General features: G+C 34.4%; 1 protein-coding gene, 1 long non-coding RNA gene and 1 other non-coding gene across 7 annotated transcripts; 1 reads left to right on the top strand and 2 right to left on the bottom strand.

Moving 5' to 3' along the window:
• Positions 1-1,833: 1,833 nt before the first annotated feature.
• LOC133673603 (small nucleolar RNA Z247) lies at positions 1,834-1,972 on the bottom strand. The gene has a single exon (XR_009835016.1). It is a non-coding gene; the product is annotated as a small nucleolar RNA Z247 (small nucleolar RNA).
• A 2,737-nt stretch (positions 1,973-4,709) lies between these two features.
• On the bottom strand, positions 4,710-19,952 carry LOC133673065 (protein ACTIVITY OF BC1 COMPLEX KINASE 8, chloroplastic-like). Of its 5 annotated transcripts, none has more exons than XM_062093690.1 (21): positions 19,323-19,952; positions 18,427-18,562; positions 18,029-18,195; positions 17,758-17,878; positions 17,523-17,623; positions 17,320-17,418; positions 15,889-15,999; positions 15,704-15,783; positions 15,478-15,547; positions 14,227-14,300; positions 14,057-14,126; positions 13,854-13,942; positions 12,819-12,943; positions 12,244-12,324; positions 12,099-12,159; positions 11,931-11,985; positions 11,710-11,808; positions 11,484-11,573; positions 10,832-10,891; positions 10,610-10,731; positions 4,710-4,898 (listed from the first exon to the last, which is right to left on the bottom strand). In XM_062093690.1, exons 1-20 carry the CDS (start codon positions 19,812-19,814, stop codon positions 10,615-10,617), a joined length of 2,298 nt encoding a protein of 765 aa, XP_061949674.1. In that variant the 5' UTR covers positions 19,815-19,952; the 3' UTR covers positions 4,710-4,898; positions 10,610-10,614. The 5 variants fall into 5 exon arrangements, with proteins under 5 accessions (XP_061949674.1, XP_061949675.1, XP_061949672.1 ...); XM_062093691.1 differs by lacking the exon at positions 4,710-4,898 and adding an exon at positions 6,312-6,569; XM_062093688.1 differs by lacking the exon at positions 4,710-4,898 and adding an exon at positions 9,705-10,025.
• Positions 6,796-7,919, top strand: LOC133673067 (uncharacterized). The gene is made up of 2 exons (XR_009834949.1): positions 6,796-7,281; positions 7,469-7,919. It is a non-coding gene; the product is annotated as an uncharacterized LOC133673067 (long non-coding RNA).
• Positions 19,953-20,096: the final 144 nt, after the last annotated feature.

Genomic DNA, 20,096 nt, shown 5'->3' on the forward strand with positions numbered 1-20,096 from the left:
ATTGTTGGTAGGAACGGGCAGAGGATCAGCATGTGAAACTGGAGCAGTAGCTGGAGAAATAGTGGAAGGCAAAGCTAGTTCTGTTTCTGTAGCGTGTGCTGGAGGCGGAACCTAAGCATTTGTTTCTGCAGGAATCAACATAAGAGGTGCAAGTGGTGTTCATGTAGGAATATGGTTAGGATGCAACTCATTGGGACATGGGAATTGTGGCACAATGATCTGATGAAGAAGAGACACAGACATGGAAGGAGAAAGTTTATCACTCACGGAGATAATGGTTTATGAGTAGGGGAAAAGAGTTTCATCGAATATAACATTGCGAGAAACATAGATTTTACCCATAGAGAGATCTAGACATTTGTACCCTTGATGACAAAGACTATAACCAATGAAAATGCAGGTTTTTGATCTGAAATTGAGTTTATTCCTGTTATATGGTCTTAAGTTTGGCCAGCAGACACATCCAAACACACGCAAAAAACGATAATCAGGGATCCTATTATGAAGTATTTCAAAGGGGGATCTGCGGTTTAAAATAGGTGTTGGAAGTCTGTTTATGATATAGGTAGCGGTTTGAAAAGCATCTTCCCAATATATCTTAGGTAATTGAGAATGAGCTAACAAGCTCAAACCAACTTCAACAATGTGTCGATGTTTGCGTTCAATAGAGCTATTTTGTTGGTGAGTGTGCAGGCAAGCTAGGCAATGATTAATACCATTTTGGTGAAAATAAGTGTTTAGTCGTCGATACTCCCTACCCCAGTCTGATTGAATTGCTTTTATTTTCCTGTCAAACTGTTTTTCAACATATGTCTGAAAATTTAAAAAGACATGTTCAACATCATATTTAAGTTGAATAGGAAATAACCAAAGAAACTTGAAATAATCATCAAGAAAGCTAACATAATATTTAGCACCGGTTGTGGAAGACACTGATGCAGGTCCCCACACATCGGTGAAAATTAAATCTAAAGGGTGCAACAAAATAGAAGTAGAAGTTTTAAAAGGCAAATCATGGCTTTTTGCCATTTGACATTCAGGGTGTGTTTTATTTTTCTCTATGGGAAAAGAAAGGAGGGATAACACTTGGTGAACCACTGGAGTAGAGGCATGGCCAAGCCTACGATGCCACTCATAGGAATGAACACAGAAAAGGCTTGAGGAAGACTGGAATTATTGGTGAATTGATAGAGTTCATTATAGAGATAGCCTCGATGAAGGACATTCCCCGAGTAATCCTTCACAAGAAAATAATATGAGTGAAACTCCAAATACATGTTATTGTCAACACAGAATTGGTGCACTGACAATAAATTTTTATGTATTTAAGGAACAAGAAGAATGTTATTAAGAACAAAGGTAGAAGAGGGAGTGGAAGTTTTGGAGGTCCTAGTTTTTGAGATTTGCAAACCTTGGCCATTTCCAACTTGAACACTGTCTGGACCAGCATAGTCGGATTTTTGAAGATTCAAAGTGTTAGCATCATTGGTAAAATGATGTGTGGCTCCTGTATCTGCATGCCATGTAAAGTCCCACATATTGTTTGAACTGTTACGCATAGCGACCAGACCGTGTTTTGTTGGTAGAGGAAATGTTTCCTGTAAGATAAATCAAAATAAAAATAGCATTTCTTAGTAGAGTGTATGATTTTAACTCATATCTGGCAAAAAACAGATGGTTGATCATGATTCTTATTGTTGGAATTATAACACCACGATTAGCACACCCCCTGTCACGAAAACCACCACGCCTTGGAAGATTGGATTGTCGATAAGGTAATATTGGCAGAAGGTTGCTAGATAACAGGGGTGAGTTGATGTCGTGACAGGCGCGCTTCAGAAGTCAGTAATAGAGAATAAATTTCCTCAAATGTAATGTCATCAGTACGTGCTGATATGGAGGCTACAAAGCTGTCATATTCATGGCTGAGTCCTGCAAGAATATATGTTATAATATCATCATGATTCAATGGTTGTCCAGTAACGGCCAATTCATCAGTAAGTCTTTTGATGTAATGGAAGTAATCAATGGTTGTCTTGCTTCCTTTCGTTGCAGTTGCAAGTTGTGTGCGAATTTGCAGAATGCACGCACGAGACCGAGAGGAGAAGGTATCATCCAACGCATTCCATACAGCCTTGGAAGATGTATAAGTGACAACTTGAGCAAGTATTGGCTCTGACAGAGAAGTCATGAGAGTGCTGAGAATAAGATTATCTTGACGAACCCATTGAAAGTAGGCTGGGTTTAGACGTTCAGAGAAAACATAAGTTTCAGGGTGAGTAACAGAGATGATTTTAGATGGTTTGGGAATGCTACCATCTATATAACCAAAGAGATCTTGGCCTCTGAAATATGGTATAAGTTGTGCTTTCTAGAGAAGGAAGTTGTCATAGTTGAGTTTGACAGTAGCAACAGAAGGCACGGAGATGACAGAAGAGTGGGGTGGAGTTGCAAGAGAATTTGAGGAAGACATTTAGACGTTAGTCTTTTTATGGCTCTGATACCATAAAGAAATAAAAGAATCAATTGTGTATTTGAGAATTACACTTCTTTCTTGATTATTTGTTCTATACATATCGTGATATATATATTACAGTGACAACTTCTAACGTTTATATTGATGTGGCTGGCAACAGCTATAGATTTGAATTCATGGGATCATATCTTCCAGCCATTTATTTGTTGCTGCATTCATTGTCTTGTAGTCTTTATCTGCTGCTGCATTCACGAAGGATAAGTTGCTGCTACTTCAATCACGAGTGGATCAGAGTCCTGATCTTCATAGGATTGTTTGGTGTGATCTTCTACAGTTCTTGTTACTGCATTCACGGGTGGATCAATATCTTCACCCTTGAATTCAGTATCCATTACTTGATCTTCTACAACATGCAACCCTGTGCGATCTTCTACCTAGGGAAAGAACTAACAACCTTATACAACAATCAAATGACAACCTAAAAACCTTTCATAGAAAACCTAAGAGTAAAGAAAAATGGGTAAGAAAGGGGTTATAAATTGAGCCACAACAAATGGATTTATTTATGTCTATGGACAATATGAATTCTTTCTAAAAAGGAAAGTATGATTTTTGCAGTTTTTGCCTTTTCTTTTTATTTATTTAACTAAATTCAGACGCTTTGATTAAATTAAGGTTTCTCTTATATAAATTCCCGCCTCGTATAATGCCTGTTAAATGAGTTGAAGCCTAAACTGATAGTTTAGGCATGCGGAGATGAAACCGTTGCACTAATCCTTTTAGCATCCACTGTGATGCTTGTTCGTGGAGTATATACTTCTTTTTATTGGAAATATCTTCAAACTATTTATGGGTTGAGAATAAATATTTTCTTAGTACGTGATCTTAATTAGGGTTGATGTTTTTATTTTAATCTAATGCATTTAAGGAATAAATTTCTTTATATTTAACTTTTTAGTTCATACTTAAAAAAAAAAAAATTCATTTGTAGCTAAAAATGAATGGAGTAATTTTACGTAAAATCATTGCAACCAGGAGCGGAGCTGGAATTATATAACGGGAAGGGCCAAAACTCCAGATATAATTTATTATTAGAAAACTTATCTATTTAAAATAAAAATATAATATATTATCCTATATTTAAATACTAAAAATGCAAAAATTCAAAATATTTCTGGCCTCACCCTGTTCCGCCCCTAATTGCAACTACCAATAATTAATAACTAAATGTGTTAGATTTTAGGAAGAGACTCTTAGAAGCAACTACATGAGTACTGATCTTTTTAAATAAAAAGATAACTATGTGTGCTAACTATCCTCTAATTAATAACCAAGAAGAAACATGAGGCATCATGGAGCAGTACAAAGACCATGGAAAGACAAGAAGGTATCATCAATACACGTTAAAGTAGATGATCAATAATCAACACAACATCACTAGCTTTTTCCCTCAAGTTTCAGCACATCTAAAGTTTGTTTAGGTAATAGTTATAGACTAGTTTGGTCATTTTGTGAGCTCCCAGAAGATCCTCTGGTGTTGAAAACATCATGTTTGGAGGGAGAATCTAGGGTTCCAAGTTTCCTTTTTTATCTTAAAGTTGCAATCTTGCTTTCATTACTTGACTGGTGTTTGATTCTAGAATTATTAGGATCATCAATATATGTTTTAACTTCAATAAGGCCTAGAGAGTATAAATTAGTAGTTTAAAATGATCATCATTATTAATAATTACCCTTGTAATTAGTCTCTTAGCTGGTCTGGTAGAATATGGACTTTAATTAGTTGGAGTTGACAATCGAGGCAGACATAGAAGAACCCTTATGCTATAATAAAATTATTTAGTCAAGAGTGGTTGGAAAATATGATCCAACTAATCATATATTACAAACATGTTGAATTTAAACCAATCGATATTGAATTATAAGTGTTTTTATTGCCATAATTTTCTTTCTATTTTTTTTTATTATTATTATGAAGGGAATAGCAAAAACAAGAATCAAACTCGATGCTTATTTGGTAAATTTATGCTTTTATAGCATATGATCGAATGTTTTAATATGCTTTTGGTTAAGATTCTTTGCTTTGAAAACTACTGGAAATAGGTGAAATTTGGGTTGTCGTCCATGATTGGAAAGCAAAAAACTGCAGTCAAAGCTCTCTTAAGATTGTTTTTAGATGATAGATTTTTATATATACATTATTTTATAAAATAATAACTAACGAGACAGAATATGAGAATGAATGAAACTGTCGACTAAAAATACTATTTGACAAGAAAATATATTTACACTAAGTTCAGGCATCTAATTATGGAAATCATGTGTGTTTTTCTCTATGGGCACGTTGAATAACAAAGATCCTAGCTAGGACTTCATCATACTCTACACTTTGGAAGTAGAGGTACACACTCCCTTGTTTTCCCTGCAAAAACAATACAAATCACACAACACTGTAAGAAGAAACTAGTGATTATTTAAAAAAAAATAGATATGAATAACAAAAACATGTTACAGGCTCCAAATATAAATACAAATCCACTACCTAATCATGCTACAAGTAACATATTCATAAACATGTTAGAGACTGAAGGCCTAAAAAGCTTAAAGGTGTATCTAGATAGGATTTATAAAATGTTGGTAGAAACTAGATACAAAAAGAATAGTTATGAAGATGGGTTGACAAGCAGGAATTTCTGTAAGTATCACAAAAAAAAAAAAACCATATGATCAACCAATGCAAAGATTTTTGCAATGAGGGGCAACATGCAAAGATTACTTTCTAAAGTCCCTTAAAAGAATATATATTATAAGTATTGTAAAGAAATGAACAACAGTTATAATCAAATTTTGTATCCCCTAAAATGCTTATTATATATATATATATATATATATATATATATATATATATATATATATATATATTTCTTTTTATTCAAAAATAACAAAAAAATTAAAAATTTAAAAATATTTTCGGGACACAAGTAGATGAGCTCTTAAGTTGTAACAAGCCAAAATAATAGAAGAATTGTCAAATTAAAATATTATTGACAAGATAGACTGGAGAAAGATTTAATGAAAAGAAAATTAAGTTTAAAACTTGATTTGACCAAAATTATAAGATTTAATTAAGTTCAAGAGCTTAATTAAATTTCTAATGGACTTAATTAACTTAATTAAAAACTTAATTGAAGCAAAACTAAGTTTGAAAGTCAATTTGATCAAAATTTGAAATTAAATAAGTTTAAGGGCTTAATTAAACTTTTAATAGGTTTATTTAACTTATTTAAAGACTTAATTTAAAGAAAATTAAGGTTGAATTTCAACTTGACCAAAATTGAAAGAATTAATTAAGTATAAAGGATTAATTAAACTTTTAATTGTTTTAATTGACTTAATTAAGGATTTAATTAAAGCAAAAATTAAGTTTAAAAGTCAATTTGGTTAACATTAAAAGAATTAATTAAGTTTAAGGGATTAATTAAATTTCTAATGGGTTTCCTCAATCAGAGAGTTAATTGAATAAAGATTAAGTTTAGAGGCTTAATTCAGATCAATTTGTAATAATTAGAAGATCAAGGACTGAATTGAGACTATAAAGAGCCAAATTTTGTGCAATCAGATGTTTAATTGAAAGAAATTTGTAGTTTGAAAGTTGATTAAGGGCTTAATTGAAAAAATTCAAAGTCAAGGACTAAGATACAGAAGGCACGTGCATTCAGGTACTAAAATTGGTCAAACCAGGGGTTAGTTTAAGACAAGTTGAAAGTTTGATGATTAATAAGGGTCAAATTGCATAATCTGAAAACTTGAGACTAATTTGTAAAAGGCATGCAAATTAAGGGTTTCCAATTAATATTTTCAAGGATGTGATTGCAAGAATTGAGAAGTTTCCAAGTATAGGGACTAGATTGAAAATTCTCAAAAACATAATTAAAAATTTTAATTTTTAGGATTTAGAATAGACAACTTGTCACTCGGATTTTAATGAAAAAAACCACCGATGCATCGTTTGGTCGCTATTTTTCTTTTTCTTCAGCTTAGAAGACCGAACAAGAAGCCACCTTATAAAATTTCTCGCCAAGCAACCTATAACCTATATAAAACAATTTGGACCCAAAACAGTTAATTTCTCATGGTCGATCAAATTCTCATTGCAACAATCAGCGAGTGGAAAGAAAACTAATTAAGTTGACAATGGTGTACGGTCTTATGAACCCCGTGTGTGTGTGTGTGTGTGTACGTACAAAGAAAGTTGACATTGGTGTATAGAGCTGTAAGGATCTAATTATTATACATTTATAACTGAAGAATCTTGGAGACCAAACAGGCCAGCAAGCAACAACTCCCCTGCTCTCAAGATTTATATTTTAGTGAGAAGGCACCAAAATAGCCAGCCCACGGGTCTTGAAGGTCGAGCTTATGCTGGGGAATCAGGAGACAGGTCAAAAGAATATGAAAACTTACAGCCTCGATGTATAGATAAGATGAGTCCTACTTGGTTAGTATTATACAGGCTTCATTCATGATCTCTCGGTCGGTGCTGTCTTTTTCTTTTCTTTTCTTTTCTTTTTCTTTTTCAAGGTTTTCTTCTTCATGTACGTAGTCCCTATATAATATTGCTTGAACTTTGATATAGCTAGCACTTACATATCTCAAGTTAGTACACCGAGTTCAAGAATATGGTCAGGTTTACAACTCTCTCTGTCTGTGTTTCTGTGCTTTTCTTCCTCCATTTGGTGTTTTTTGTTCACGGGAAAGATGATACCAATCAACTGCTGGTGGGCAATGGAGATTCTGCTCATATGGTCAGTGCTTGATATTTCATTATTATTTTCTTCTGCCAAATCTAGCCCTTAATGTTTTTTTTCTTTGTTTTATACTACCCTATTGAATCCATTATTCATACGAGGTCTTATTTCTTATTTGAATTAGCAAAAGCTTAATTTTCAGATTTGTGTGGTTTGCTTTAATTAATTTGAAATGATGATACAGGGAAGAGCAGATCATGAGTGTAGAGGCAAGGAGAGGGGAAAGTGCAAGAAAGTAGGAGATGAAGAGTCAGAAGAGACTCTTTACGAGAATGAGGACTACATATACACTCAATCTAATCCTTAATTAGATCATATTTATTCTCTTTCGTGTAATATTGTAATTTGTGAATTTTCTGTTAATTCAATCAATAATGAAGCCTTGGTGTTAAGCTAGCAAGAGTATGGTCGAACATAGAATATTTGAGTCTTTTCATTAGCAAATGTCTTTCATTCTATCCTTTCTGTTTATTCGTTAGCAAATCTCTTGAGCGGATAATGCCCTATGCAGAACCATTTTCCTATTTGGCTCAACTCGGTATTAGAGAAATCCTTTTTCTTTAAAACCTCTAACTTCGAATCTTCTTTTGTAATATATAAAAAAAATGAATTTATAATTTCAAAATTGAGATTAATTTTCGAGTTCTACTTCTTCTTCTTCTTTTTTATGAGCAAGGGATGCTATTTAGGCTTTGTAAATATTTTATTTTTTCTTTGGGAGATCATAACTGATGAGTCATTATTACTTTTTACTCAATATTTTGATGTTTTGTGAAAAAACTTAAATTCATAATAGGGTGATAACCCAAGCAAATGTAATTTTAAAAAGTTACCATACTCAATATAGTTGAGTTCAGCCATGTATTGAACTCAAGATGATACCAATCAACTCGAGCTTTATGATTGTTGTTTTAGTATGGTGATTTCGGTCTCATGATTTGGATCACAAGTATAAGATGTTAATCCAGATCGGTATTGGTCTTTTTTTTTAATCTTTTTTATTACATCAATTTCTTTTTCAATTTCATCCTTCAACATTGAGTTTATTAAAGATTGAGTTTCTTTAATTTTTTATGTTTGCTTTATATGAGGATAGCATGGCGGCACAACCTGGGCCATAAGTCTCGAAATGGCTCGGGGATTTTACATCATTTTATTGCATTTTATTATTTTTTATTAAATTTAATCCTCATTATTTTAATTTTTTTTTTTTTTTGCTTTGGATCCTTCTTTTAAATTGATTTTTTTTCAATTTTATCCTTTAACATTATATTGGTTGAGAATTGGGCTTTGTAATTTTTTTTATGTGGTGATCCCAACCTTTTAATCCACATCACAAGTATAAAATGTTAACCCAGATTGCCATTAAATTTCTTAATCCTTTTTACACTGATTGTTTTTCGATTTCATCCTTCCTTCAACACTATGTTTGTTGAAGATAAAGCTTCTTTATTATTATTTTTTTTTATTTCTATAAGAATGGTTCGGCCTCACGACCCAGGTCATGGATTTGTCATACTAACCCGGATTGACTTGAGGCTTTTGTATCATTTTATTTTTATATCAAATTTTTTTATCATTCTTTTAGTTGCTTTTTTTATCCTTTTTTGAAATTAATTTTCTTTTTTGAATTTCATTCTTCAACATTAGATTGTTAAGAATTAGGTTTCGTAATTTTATTTTTATGCAGTGATTATAGTCTTGTGACCTGAGTCATGGATATGAAATGTTAAATTGGATTCATATAAGTCTTTTTTATTTTATTTTATTTTTCACCAATTTTTTTTTATTTCAACCTTGAGCATTGAGCTTATTAAATATTGAGCTCTTTATTTTATTTTAATTTATTTTTCTTTATACGAGGATGACCCAACGTCACGATCTAAATCACGAGTTTGGCATACTAACTTGGAATGGATCAAGAATTATTGTCATTTTTCAAAAAAAATAATTTAATTTTGTCCTTCAACATTGGGTTATCTTTAAATACACATCATCATCATCATCACTTATATATATATATATATATATATATATATATATATATATATAATTAAATTAATTCATCTTGTTATTAAACCTCGAAGTCGCTAAATTTATTTTCCTTTAAGACACTCTAACAGTGCTTAGATATTATTATTTTTAAATTTAGTAGAAAAATCAACTTATCTCACGACAAAACATGTACCACCTATCTAATTACTAGTGATACATGTTATACTATTACTTGCTTCGTTTCTAGAGCATAACCAAAAGAGGTTTCTAATAAAAAAGAGATGGCCGAAAGCTTATTTACATTGAACGAAGGTAAGAGTTTGTATTTGATTCTATAGAATATGAGGAACTATAGCAAGATTGGTCTCAAAAGAACAGAGATATGTAGTTGTTTTCTGCACTTTTTACGTTGACTAACGTCTCTGTTTTAATAAATAAATAAATAAAGTTTTTCGTTGATTAGGGTTTTTTTGTCCTGAAAAATACATAGATTGAAAGGCTTCAAGGACTTACACGTGTACAATTGCATGGGTTGAAATCTAGCCCCACTGACAAGTATCCAGATTAAGAGGTCATTGAATGTGCACTTGAGGGCCTAGCTGCTGTGGTCAACCGTGTGACTTGTTCCGTCCCCGTCCCGGGTTCGACCCTCTATGTGCACGCCTGTCACCCCCGCGGTGCCTAACCTGCCCCTGGGCTTGCAGGATGTCCAGTGGGCCGTGGGGAATAGTCGTGGTGCGCGCAAGCTGGCCCGGACACCCCACGTAAATCAAAAAAAAAAAAAAAAAAAAAAGAGGTCATTGAATGTATGTTTAAGAGTGTTTAATAATTGATTTAAGAGCTGAAACAATTGGATTAACAAGTAAATATGAAAGTCAGAAGTTGCTGGACAAGTATGCAGCCAAGATGCACATAGATTCAGAAGAAAAGTCTTCAAAAGGACATGAAATTTGGATCGCAAACAGAACTCATTATAACTCATACTTAACAAAAATGATTACATTATATTATAGTATTATACACGGTTTATGGACATGCCAACTCGTGGAATTATGACAGAACAGTATACGCAAAGTTGCTGATCTCACTTGTTAAAACATTTGGGTCATGTCTGTTTCACTAGAAAAAGATGAGAGAGGGATGGATTAAGGGAGTAACTGATCAATGAAGCTAAGGTCCTAGATGTAAAAATAAATCAGCAATCCATACTTCATACTTATGCAACTCCTACTCTGTGTCATCTGATCTAGTCTCACACATTATACAATTCTGTATCAAAGAAGTAGAAAAAACCAAGAGAACGGTGCATAATACAGGAATATTTACTTACTCAAGTTACGCAGTTCCTGTTATCAACCTTTCCTGTTGATCTAACTTTTTCACCTTTATAAGGCCAAAGAGGACTTGGAAACTGAAGAATGCACAAAAGATGGATGCTGCAATGGCTGGTACCTATCAAAGATAACACATTCAAACAAATGATTGGATGAAAATCAAGAAGAAAAGATGCAAAATGATGCATAGCAAACATAAATTAGAGCTGGTGGCTTACTCGAATGGAATTGAGATATAAAATAGTTGCAAGGTTTACTAGACTTCCAACAGCTACAGCCTGTTGATTGGTCAAAGAGGATGTTACAAAGAGTACACATCCAGATCCGCACCAAAACACATAAAGTAAAATATTTCTATTTCTGAAATATAGGGGGAAATAACCAAATAATACATATTACGCATACAAGTATGCTCCTCATGTTTCAACTAAAACATGAGGTGGCAAGCCTGACAACTCCTAGAATACTAGACATGCTAACATGCCATAAATGCACACAATCATAAATTTAGATTTTTTACTATACATTCAACAATTAAGTTTCCTGCATGCAGAAGCAGCAATGATGGAGAAAATGTAAATGATGATAATCTTGTTTAAGTTTCTTCACAAAAAAACATAGCCAAGGTGAATCTTGTTAAATTCTTCTATCCCTATTTATAAAAAGTTTGACATGACTGGAAAAATGTGTCATGTCCTGAAGTGAACTTGCAAATTTCAACAGAAGTTTAGTCCGATTATGTCAAAAAACGACCAGTATACTCCATGATCAAGAGGAAAATATAGCATTGCACTCCATGGGAGCTGCAAGAAAGATAAACCATAATATGACAAGATTGACTTTATGAAGTCCTAAGATTGATAAACTCACACTCCCTACTATCTTCTGGACAGCTGCAACACGCTGGAATGCCCTCTCAGCCTCCAGAGTTCGAACTCGGAGCTTCAAATCACCTTGCTCCTGCAATGCAGTGTTGATTGCTAAGTAACATGTTGAAGACATGATGTCGAAGACATGGATCCACAGGCCTACTATAAAGCACTAGAATTATTTAGAACACTCAAATTAAAAGACACCAAGGATTCCTGAATCCTACCAATCGTTGGATAGTATCAGCAAGCTTTTGAACTCTATCAGCCTGTCTAAATAAGTTGTAGAATGCACGAGACTGCCTGTCCCACCTTTTTCTGAAGTCCTGAAACATTTACAGGATCGGTTATGAAAATGAGACTTACTATTATGTCCAACATCAAGGTTAGAGCAGATTAAGATGGTCCTATTTTATCTTCAAGAGAACTAAATAAATAAAATCTCTACCTTCAAGAGAACTTCAACTCCAGCTTCGCGAAACTTTAGCAGCTCAAGTGCATAGCTGAAATATATCGCATGCAGGACAAGTTAGACATATAATTTACATAGCCAACCTAATTTCAGAAATTTCCTGAGAATGTTTAGAAAACTGTAACAGCAGCAAAACACACTCACGGTTTTGCAATCTCCGTAATATCAAACCGAGGGTCAAGGCCTTTCCCAATGCCATCCAATACTGCAGAGAATAATTTCCTTGTCTAAGGTTAATGTTGAGCATAGCATTTCATAACAATGACTCCTCCAAATTACAGTACTTCACCTGAAAATGCTCTCACAACAAATGTGAAAGTGGCAGGAAAACGGAAAGGTTGATCTGCTGCAATGGATAATAAATCTTCCCCTGTTAAGAGAACGTAACCGCATGAGATGCAGTTATCTAAATATTCACAGAAATCTTGTGAAAGCTATAATATTTGCAAAATCTTATCCTAATTAGATAATTTGCACAATATGCTGGGCCATTAAGTTCAATAATAGGATAAGGCTATGCCATAACAAGACTTGTACTTAAGTATACCAGATTGCGAAATAAACTCATCTCAGCTAAACCTCAATCCAAAACTTGCTGGGGAGGGCTACAAGGATCCGTATCCTAAGATTGAGAAATAAAAACTGGAAAATAAAATGAAGAAGGACAACTTGAACGGTGGAGTGTTAGTGACTAATAGACACTCACATATGGTATGCATATCTTACAATAGTTGCTTTTATGCAGATGCCAAAAGAAAGTGAAATGGTCTCACCTCTTGCTATTTGGAAACAAATTGCACTATAAATTAAATCTAGAAAAGTGTGAAACCTCATATATATATAGAACCACACTGCAGGAGTTACCTATTGCAGCCAGACGTTGCTTCTTTTTCTCTATTTTTTCATCCTTGCTCAACGGCTTTTTAAAGCCGAGTTGTGCTGTTTCCATTTCTCTCTCTCTTCTTTGAGCAGCAAGACGCTCTTCGAAACTGCCAAAGTTTGAAATTAGAATTTTGAGGTTATAAGAGGTTGAACATAGAAATATACATCACTTATTAGATGATCCAAAGGTAGTTTCAACATTCCCACTTTGGTCCAATGTGCAAGTCAAAACGTCAGTACATTGTCTGGCTTTTCTATATCACGGTATACATGTTATTCAAAATGAATGTCAGCTTATCTCCTTGGTCTTTAGTACTGACTATTCCTGGCTCTTCTTCTTCAGAAAATGCCTCAATCTTGAGAACCTCTCTTTCAATCTTTCAATTCAATCTCAACCTTGAGACCTTGAAGTAAGAGCATGATTGAGTGGTTATGTCGTCTTCCTCCAAATGAGACAATTGATCTGTCATTTACACTCAGATCTCTGATTTTGCTCATACCTGTTGAGCATCTAAACCTCAATAACAGTAAAGGCAGGATCAATACTTCAATTAAGATCCTCTTTCCTTGTTCAATCTGGCTAGAGACTAACTCTTGATCTATCAAAGCTGCCACCCCAATTCCCTTCTTCTGTTGGGCAGTTGAGGCTCAAACCTAAATTATCATTATTATTCATTTTCATTTTCATTTTCATTTTCATTTTCATTTTTCATTTTTCATTTTTCATTGGGAATTATGATGGTATGACAGCTTTGAGCAGAATTCCTTCCTATTAAGCACAACTTTCAAATGATCCCTATGAATATTCTGTCTTGCATCCAAAGGTGTCTACAATTAGTAACAGCCTTGTCCTTCCCTCGTATTTATTTTTTGACTTTGAGCTTCTTCCAAATTCTACCCATACCAGCAGTAGAGGATTAGTCAAATCTGGCCAATGTCTTATGCTGAAACAATAATAAAGATGGTGATGACAATCAAAGCGAGAACCCAAACAGTTATCCCTTTCTTTCAAAGCACCTGTTGAGAAAGAATAGTGCAGTTCGTCTGACAGCTGTCATGTCTCCAGTAGGCACAAGAACACCCATTTGGATCATTGCCTCAAGGACCTGCACTAGCATAGAAAAGCATCAGACCATGTGAACTGTGACATGTTAAGTTTGTATAACAAGAATAAGGAAACCTAGACATGGCCATGAGCCACCACCCTTAAGCACAATCACCTTATCCGGATCCTTTTCATAAATTCCATAGAATGCTTCCAGCAACCCTTCTCGAATGTTTGGACTGATACTGCAATATATGAAGACAAAGGACAGTCATAATACAAAACTTGATAATGGACTTGTTTGGCATCCTAATTGCAGATAGCCAGCAGAGGATTAGACAGTACCTTCCCATCATTCCAAAATCATAAAAGATCAACCTTCCTCCATTGACATCATCAACAGCAATATTTCCTGGATGCTGCACAGAAAGAAACAAGACCTGATCTCATACTTGTGAACTTTAGATGCCATTAAGTAATCATGATACGAAAGGACCACATCTTCCTCATCTCCAAAAGGAAAAATAATCATAAAAAGATTGTAGGAAGACTTTGAAGACAGTACCCTGCCTATGAACACATATCCACAGTTGTTCCGATTGGCACAGACCACAATATGGAGGGGAAGGATATCAAAACAAATAATTCATTCAATTCACATATTCCAGAATACAGATATAATCCAAACTTTCCTTAGTTGTTCAAAAAGACAACTTCTTTTTCCATTTATTGGGCTGGAAATTTATTGGCACAACCAGAGGAATGTAGCTTCAAATATTTAAGAAGCACATGTCAAAGGCTACGTTCAATTTTGATATTTACCACTCTTCTTTTAGGCTTCAGCTGAAGTTCAATGACTTCTCCCTGTCCCACTTTCTTTGAGATTAGATTGTGAAATCAATTTCTAATTCTAGCTATCTCTGACCTCCATATTTCAAATAAAATCTGGTCTACACGTAGGATGCACTAAACCAAAACAAGTCCATTTCATGATTCAACTAGAGAAATTATCCAAATTCATACAACATGTAAAAAATAATGATGCACTTATTTTGAATTTAAGGAAAAAATGCATAGTTGAAGAAACTGTGTTATAATTAAAGGACTCTAAATTCCTATCAGCATCAAGTAAGGTAACCTTTAATACACTGTGCACTAGGAAATTAAAAAGAAAAATAAAGGTTCTCTCTTCGGATGATTAATCGAGCATCACCTACAGACATTTTGAAACAATAATAAATAGGATTGCTATGTAAAGTTTCTCATGAAAAATGCAATTTCAGATCAGTGCATGTAAATCACAACTCAAGATGTGGAGGCATAAGATCAATCATGCCTTCATTTAAGCCATCTAAAACACGTGCACCTTCCGCATCTCCAGCAGAATTTTCTAGATCTTTTTTTTTTTAATTTATGAAGTAAGCCTTCCAATAAAGGCCTAACAAGCCCCTGAACTACTTTCTGTGTATCTCCATATAAAAGTACAATAAGCTCAAAATAAATGTTCACTTTCTCAAACAATTTTGTCATATTGAGAATCCCAAATAGCAAACATTTCAAGCACCACCAAAAACCAGAAGTGGCAATAAAACTCACAGGGTCGGCATGGAAGAATCCATGAGATAGAATTTGTTCCAAATAAGATTCGACCGCATATCTGCCCAATCTGCAGGACATTATAAAAGATGACAATCATTTCAGCTGACAATAAAGTAATTTTTCACGATACTAAATTTGACAATTACAAGCATTGAAAGCACAAGAGTTGAAGGTAGCATGTGACATGATTTCACCAAGCTCAATAACAGGAGATTATCTTAACCTTTTGCGATCAACACCCAGTTGATCTAATGCTTGAATTTTGTTTATTTTGATCCCTGGGACATATTCCATTGTCAGAACCTACATTCAGATAAATAAATAAAGGAGCAAGCAGTTACAAGTAACTTTAGAGATAATGTTTTTATAAGAAGAAAAAAAATTAAGTTCATGATTACTAATAGGAACCTGCGGTGTGGTGTATTCCCAATATATTGCTGGGACTTTAACATACTCCATCTCTTTGAAATTACTGGCAAACAGTTCTGCATTAGAGGCTTCCATAGTATAATCAATCTCCTGAAAATGTCAAATATTATTAGCCATTGCAATTATAAAATGGTAATCTGAAAATTGAACTAGAATGCAGCTACATAATAATTTAGGTCAGTGACCACTTAGACACTAAGACCTGCAAGTTAAATCACAATTAAAGTTTAGAACTTAAATTTACAATTTTATTGAATTTCCTTAAAACACAAAGAATTAATCTAAAAAGGCATTTCTAGCATATGTTAATTCTCTGTGATATCCTAGCTTCAAAAGTTTGATACATTTCCAACACATCAGCACTTTTTTGGTGCAAGTACCAATCAACTTGAAGTCCTCATGGCATTTGTTTTCATTTTGCACCAACCATGTGCATCTGCCTATGTTGCACTACCATTGAAATATTCCTACAGATTGCCATAACTAAAGTTGTACTCAGTAATACCTTTTTGGCTTCATCTAGCATAAAAGCAACTACACAAATTATGTTCTCTATGTTCTGTTAGAGCTCATTTATGTGGTTAAATCATAGGCTGCCATGTCGTGCAAATTTCATAATTTTGGACATAATTATTGTTATTGTAATATTTATTTAATTTTTATGGTTTTCTAGAATTCGTTACCTATATTTGATTAGACAATTGGTTTATTAGAAAATTAGTGATAGCTCTAGAATTCTATTTTTCATATATATATTTTGCTTTACTATTAAGTTTTATTAGGGTTTTCTAGTTTTTTTGTTTAAAGAGTTGTATTAGCCTTTTGACACTAAGAATTAATGAATAAAAATTAAGTTATTTTACAGCTCTGTTGTGTTTTCTTTTTAAGGATTTTTTGGAACAAACAAACATATCCATTTGAATCTTTGATCACTCATTTCATGAGGCCTTTCTGCTGTCTTACTGCTCATCCATGCCAAACATCCTGACTTTAACAGACTAAAGATTGTAAAATTTTTGTTTCATGAGCATCCTAATGCCCATTTAATTTGCAACTTTATCATAGCCATGTCTTTTATTACAACCACAACCAATATTGTAGAGGTCTTCCCTTCTGTCTTCCTATCCATCCATGTCCCCCATCCTGATTTCAACTTGACTAAGATGGGTAGGATGTTGTTTCATGAAGCATGACTGTCCTAGTGCTCATTTCATTTGCAATTTTATCATTGTAAGAAAAATTCATCAAAAACCTCAAATGAGTGAACTTACTACACCAACTTAACTGAAAAACATTAATTATTGCAAACAGAAAAAAGGACTTGGGAAATTGGAGAGAGTAAAAGAGAAAATGCCACTTGTAGCTTTCTAAGCAACCAAGAAGATGAGCCCATAAAGGCAATATTGTTACCTGGTACAAGACATTCGCACATTCATCATATATTGCAACCCAGTCCCTCTTTGCACCATCTGACTTTGGGTCAACCTTTTGAAGATATTCAGCTATTACCTGGAAAAAATCAGCAACTTTTCCATGCTCCGTATATCTCAAGACTCATGGCCTCACCAAAAGTGAAGTACGTAAATAATTTCTTAAGTATAATGGAAACTAACCCTCAGGTTTTTTAAGTCAATATCAAAAAGATCCTTGAGACCAGGTCTTTGGACTTTAATCACAACTTCCTGTCCTTTCAATCTCGCACGGTGAACTTGGCCTACATTAAGAAACAGAGGGAGAGAAAAAGGAAAAGAAAGAAATTGCAACGTTACAGAAATGGTTGAGGAATGTTAATCAGCAAATTGCAAGAGTTTCCCCATCAAAAACCAAGCAAAATGAAGAAAATATTACCAAGACTTGCAGCAGCTATGGGTTCGTAGTCAAACCGATCAAAGATATCACCCACTGGAGCTCCAAGCTCTTCCTCAACTATAGAAACAGCAGTCTCTGATGGAAATGGAGGAACTTGATCCTGCAAGAATACATCAATTTAAACCATCCCAAACAAATCATGAACTCCGAAGGAGGAAGAGGTAGACTATAGAAGAAAATTGAACCAACTAAAAGAAAATACAAACAATGGGAAGCCTTTTTGCCAAATATTATAAGAAAGAATCTAGACCTGAAGTTCAGACAATTGATCAACGTATTCTTGAGCAAGAATGTCCACTCTTGTGGAGAACTGCTGGCCAATTTTTATGAATGTTGGACCTAATCTTAATATGCTTTCCTTTAACCACTTGGCAAGGGCCTTCCTCCTCACCATTTTTTTCTCCTCCGTCATTCCTCCTGCAAATTTCATTTGTATAATTAGACAGGCTAGCAAGTTAAAAAGAGGGAAAAGCTTAACAAGTGAAATTTAGAGGCCAGTCATCCTGAAAAATTAACCATGACTATGCATGAAAAATTAACCATATCTATGCGTAAAATCATGGGTTATTGAGAACTTCGGGCACAAAAATGCAACATGAAGTATAAATAACAAGAGCAACCAATACCAATCAATTAGAAATCACTGACCTCGATAAGAGAATTTCTGGTTGTTCAACCAAGCCTTGAAGATAAATGTTAAAACAGATCCCCATATTTCCAAAGTCCTTTGTATCGTTGAATAGGTCTTGAATCTACTCCATCTCCCACCGGGTGCAACAGAAACCTGTAAGACCCATGTATTGTCATACAAAAAGGGCAGTGTTTCAGAACCCATATTTCATAGGAAGAGCACATGTGCTCAGACAGGATGTGATGACATCATAATGAGACCTGGAATAAATAGGAGAATATAAATGCTATCCAAATAACTTTCAATGACCACTAGGAAGACAATACAGGACTAGATACATGCAAAGACAACATAAGCAGAGACAAAAAAAGCTCGCAGTCTTGCTCAACTAAAGTTAGTGTAATTCTTCTATCACAAAGTCTCATACCTAGCATAACAACTAACCACATGCCCTAAAAAGTATCAATCTGTTGATAAACAGCCAACTGGTGAGCCACATTTCCTAAAATGACCATCAATCTCTACTTCTCTGGTAATCCATCCATACTTGTATCTTATTATATCTGTGATACAAAGGATAAACTACGAACCAGGCATACAACTATGACTAGCTAGTCCCATGGCAAGCATAATTACAATGTACAACGTACAATGATTGTAAATACTTTTTCTTTCCTACAAATTGAGAGATGATTGATGCTTGCTCTTCCCTTTCCTTCACCCTCTCAGCCCAGGTATGAGCTAAATTTCAAGCCAGATTGCGCAGTAAAATGCGACTTTAGCAGTTAAACTAGCTAGCAACCTGGCACGCATAATTTCTATGAACCACCAAAACTCTAAGACCCATTTCTTTCCTATGAAACAAAATGATCAAGCACAACTTCTCTTAAATGATCAAAAAAGGAAATAAAACCTCAATCTGTTGTTGACCAGCACGCTTAAACCAAGCATCTTCTTTCCCGATTTCCTCTATCCTCTTCTGCCTTCCTTCCTCCTTCGACCCTTCCTTCTTCTCCTCCACCAAAATCTCTGCTGTCGCCACGGCTGCAGCACCATTTCCATTCACATACTTCACCAAACTCTCATTACTACTACTCTCTCCCTCTTCCACACTCACCAATCCACCATTTACATACCTCTCCACTGATCCATTCACTCTTCCGTTTCCATTTCCATTGAGTTCCTTCAAAATTTCTCGCTCTCTCTCCTCGATCACAGCAGTATCCTCCTTCAAAGCTCGAGTTACTGGAGTTCGAAGAGGAAGGTTGAATTTAGTTTTTTTACTAGAAACGTTAAGTTTAGAGAGAGAGTGTCTGGAGAGAGAAAGCAGGTGGTGGTGATGTTTTGGAGTTCTGGTTTTTGGAGAGAGAAAGATGAGCTCTGGTAGAGGTAAAGAAGAAGCCATTAATGGAGATTTTGATTTTCTTATTTCAAAACCCTAATATTCATTTTTTAGAGAGGGGGTGAGGGAGGGGAGTGTTCTAAGAGAGTTTGTGGTGTGAGGGTGAAGTAGAGGGAAGCTGGAGAAGGAGAAGAACAAGACACAGAGACTGTCTTTGTTTTTTATAGTTTGAGAAACTACATATCAGTCTTCAACTTTATAAATAATTCATTTGGGTCCTAAAATTAAGCAGCATTGTCCTAAATCAAATGGAACCCGGTTGTGTTGGTTAAAAGCAATTAACAA

The sequence above is a fragment of the Populus nigra genome, chromosome 14, assembly GCF_951802175.1.
Source record: "Populus nigra chromosome 14, ddPopNigr1.1, whole genome shotgun sequence".
NCBI lineage: Eukaryota > Viridiplantae > Streptophyta > Magnoliopsida > Malpighiales > Salicaceae > Populus > Populus nigra.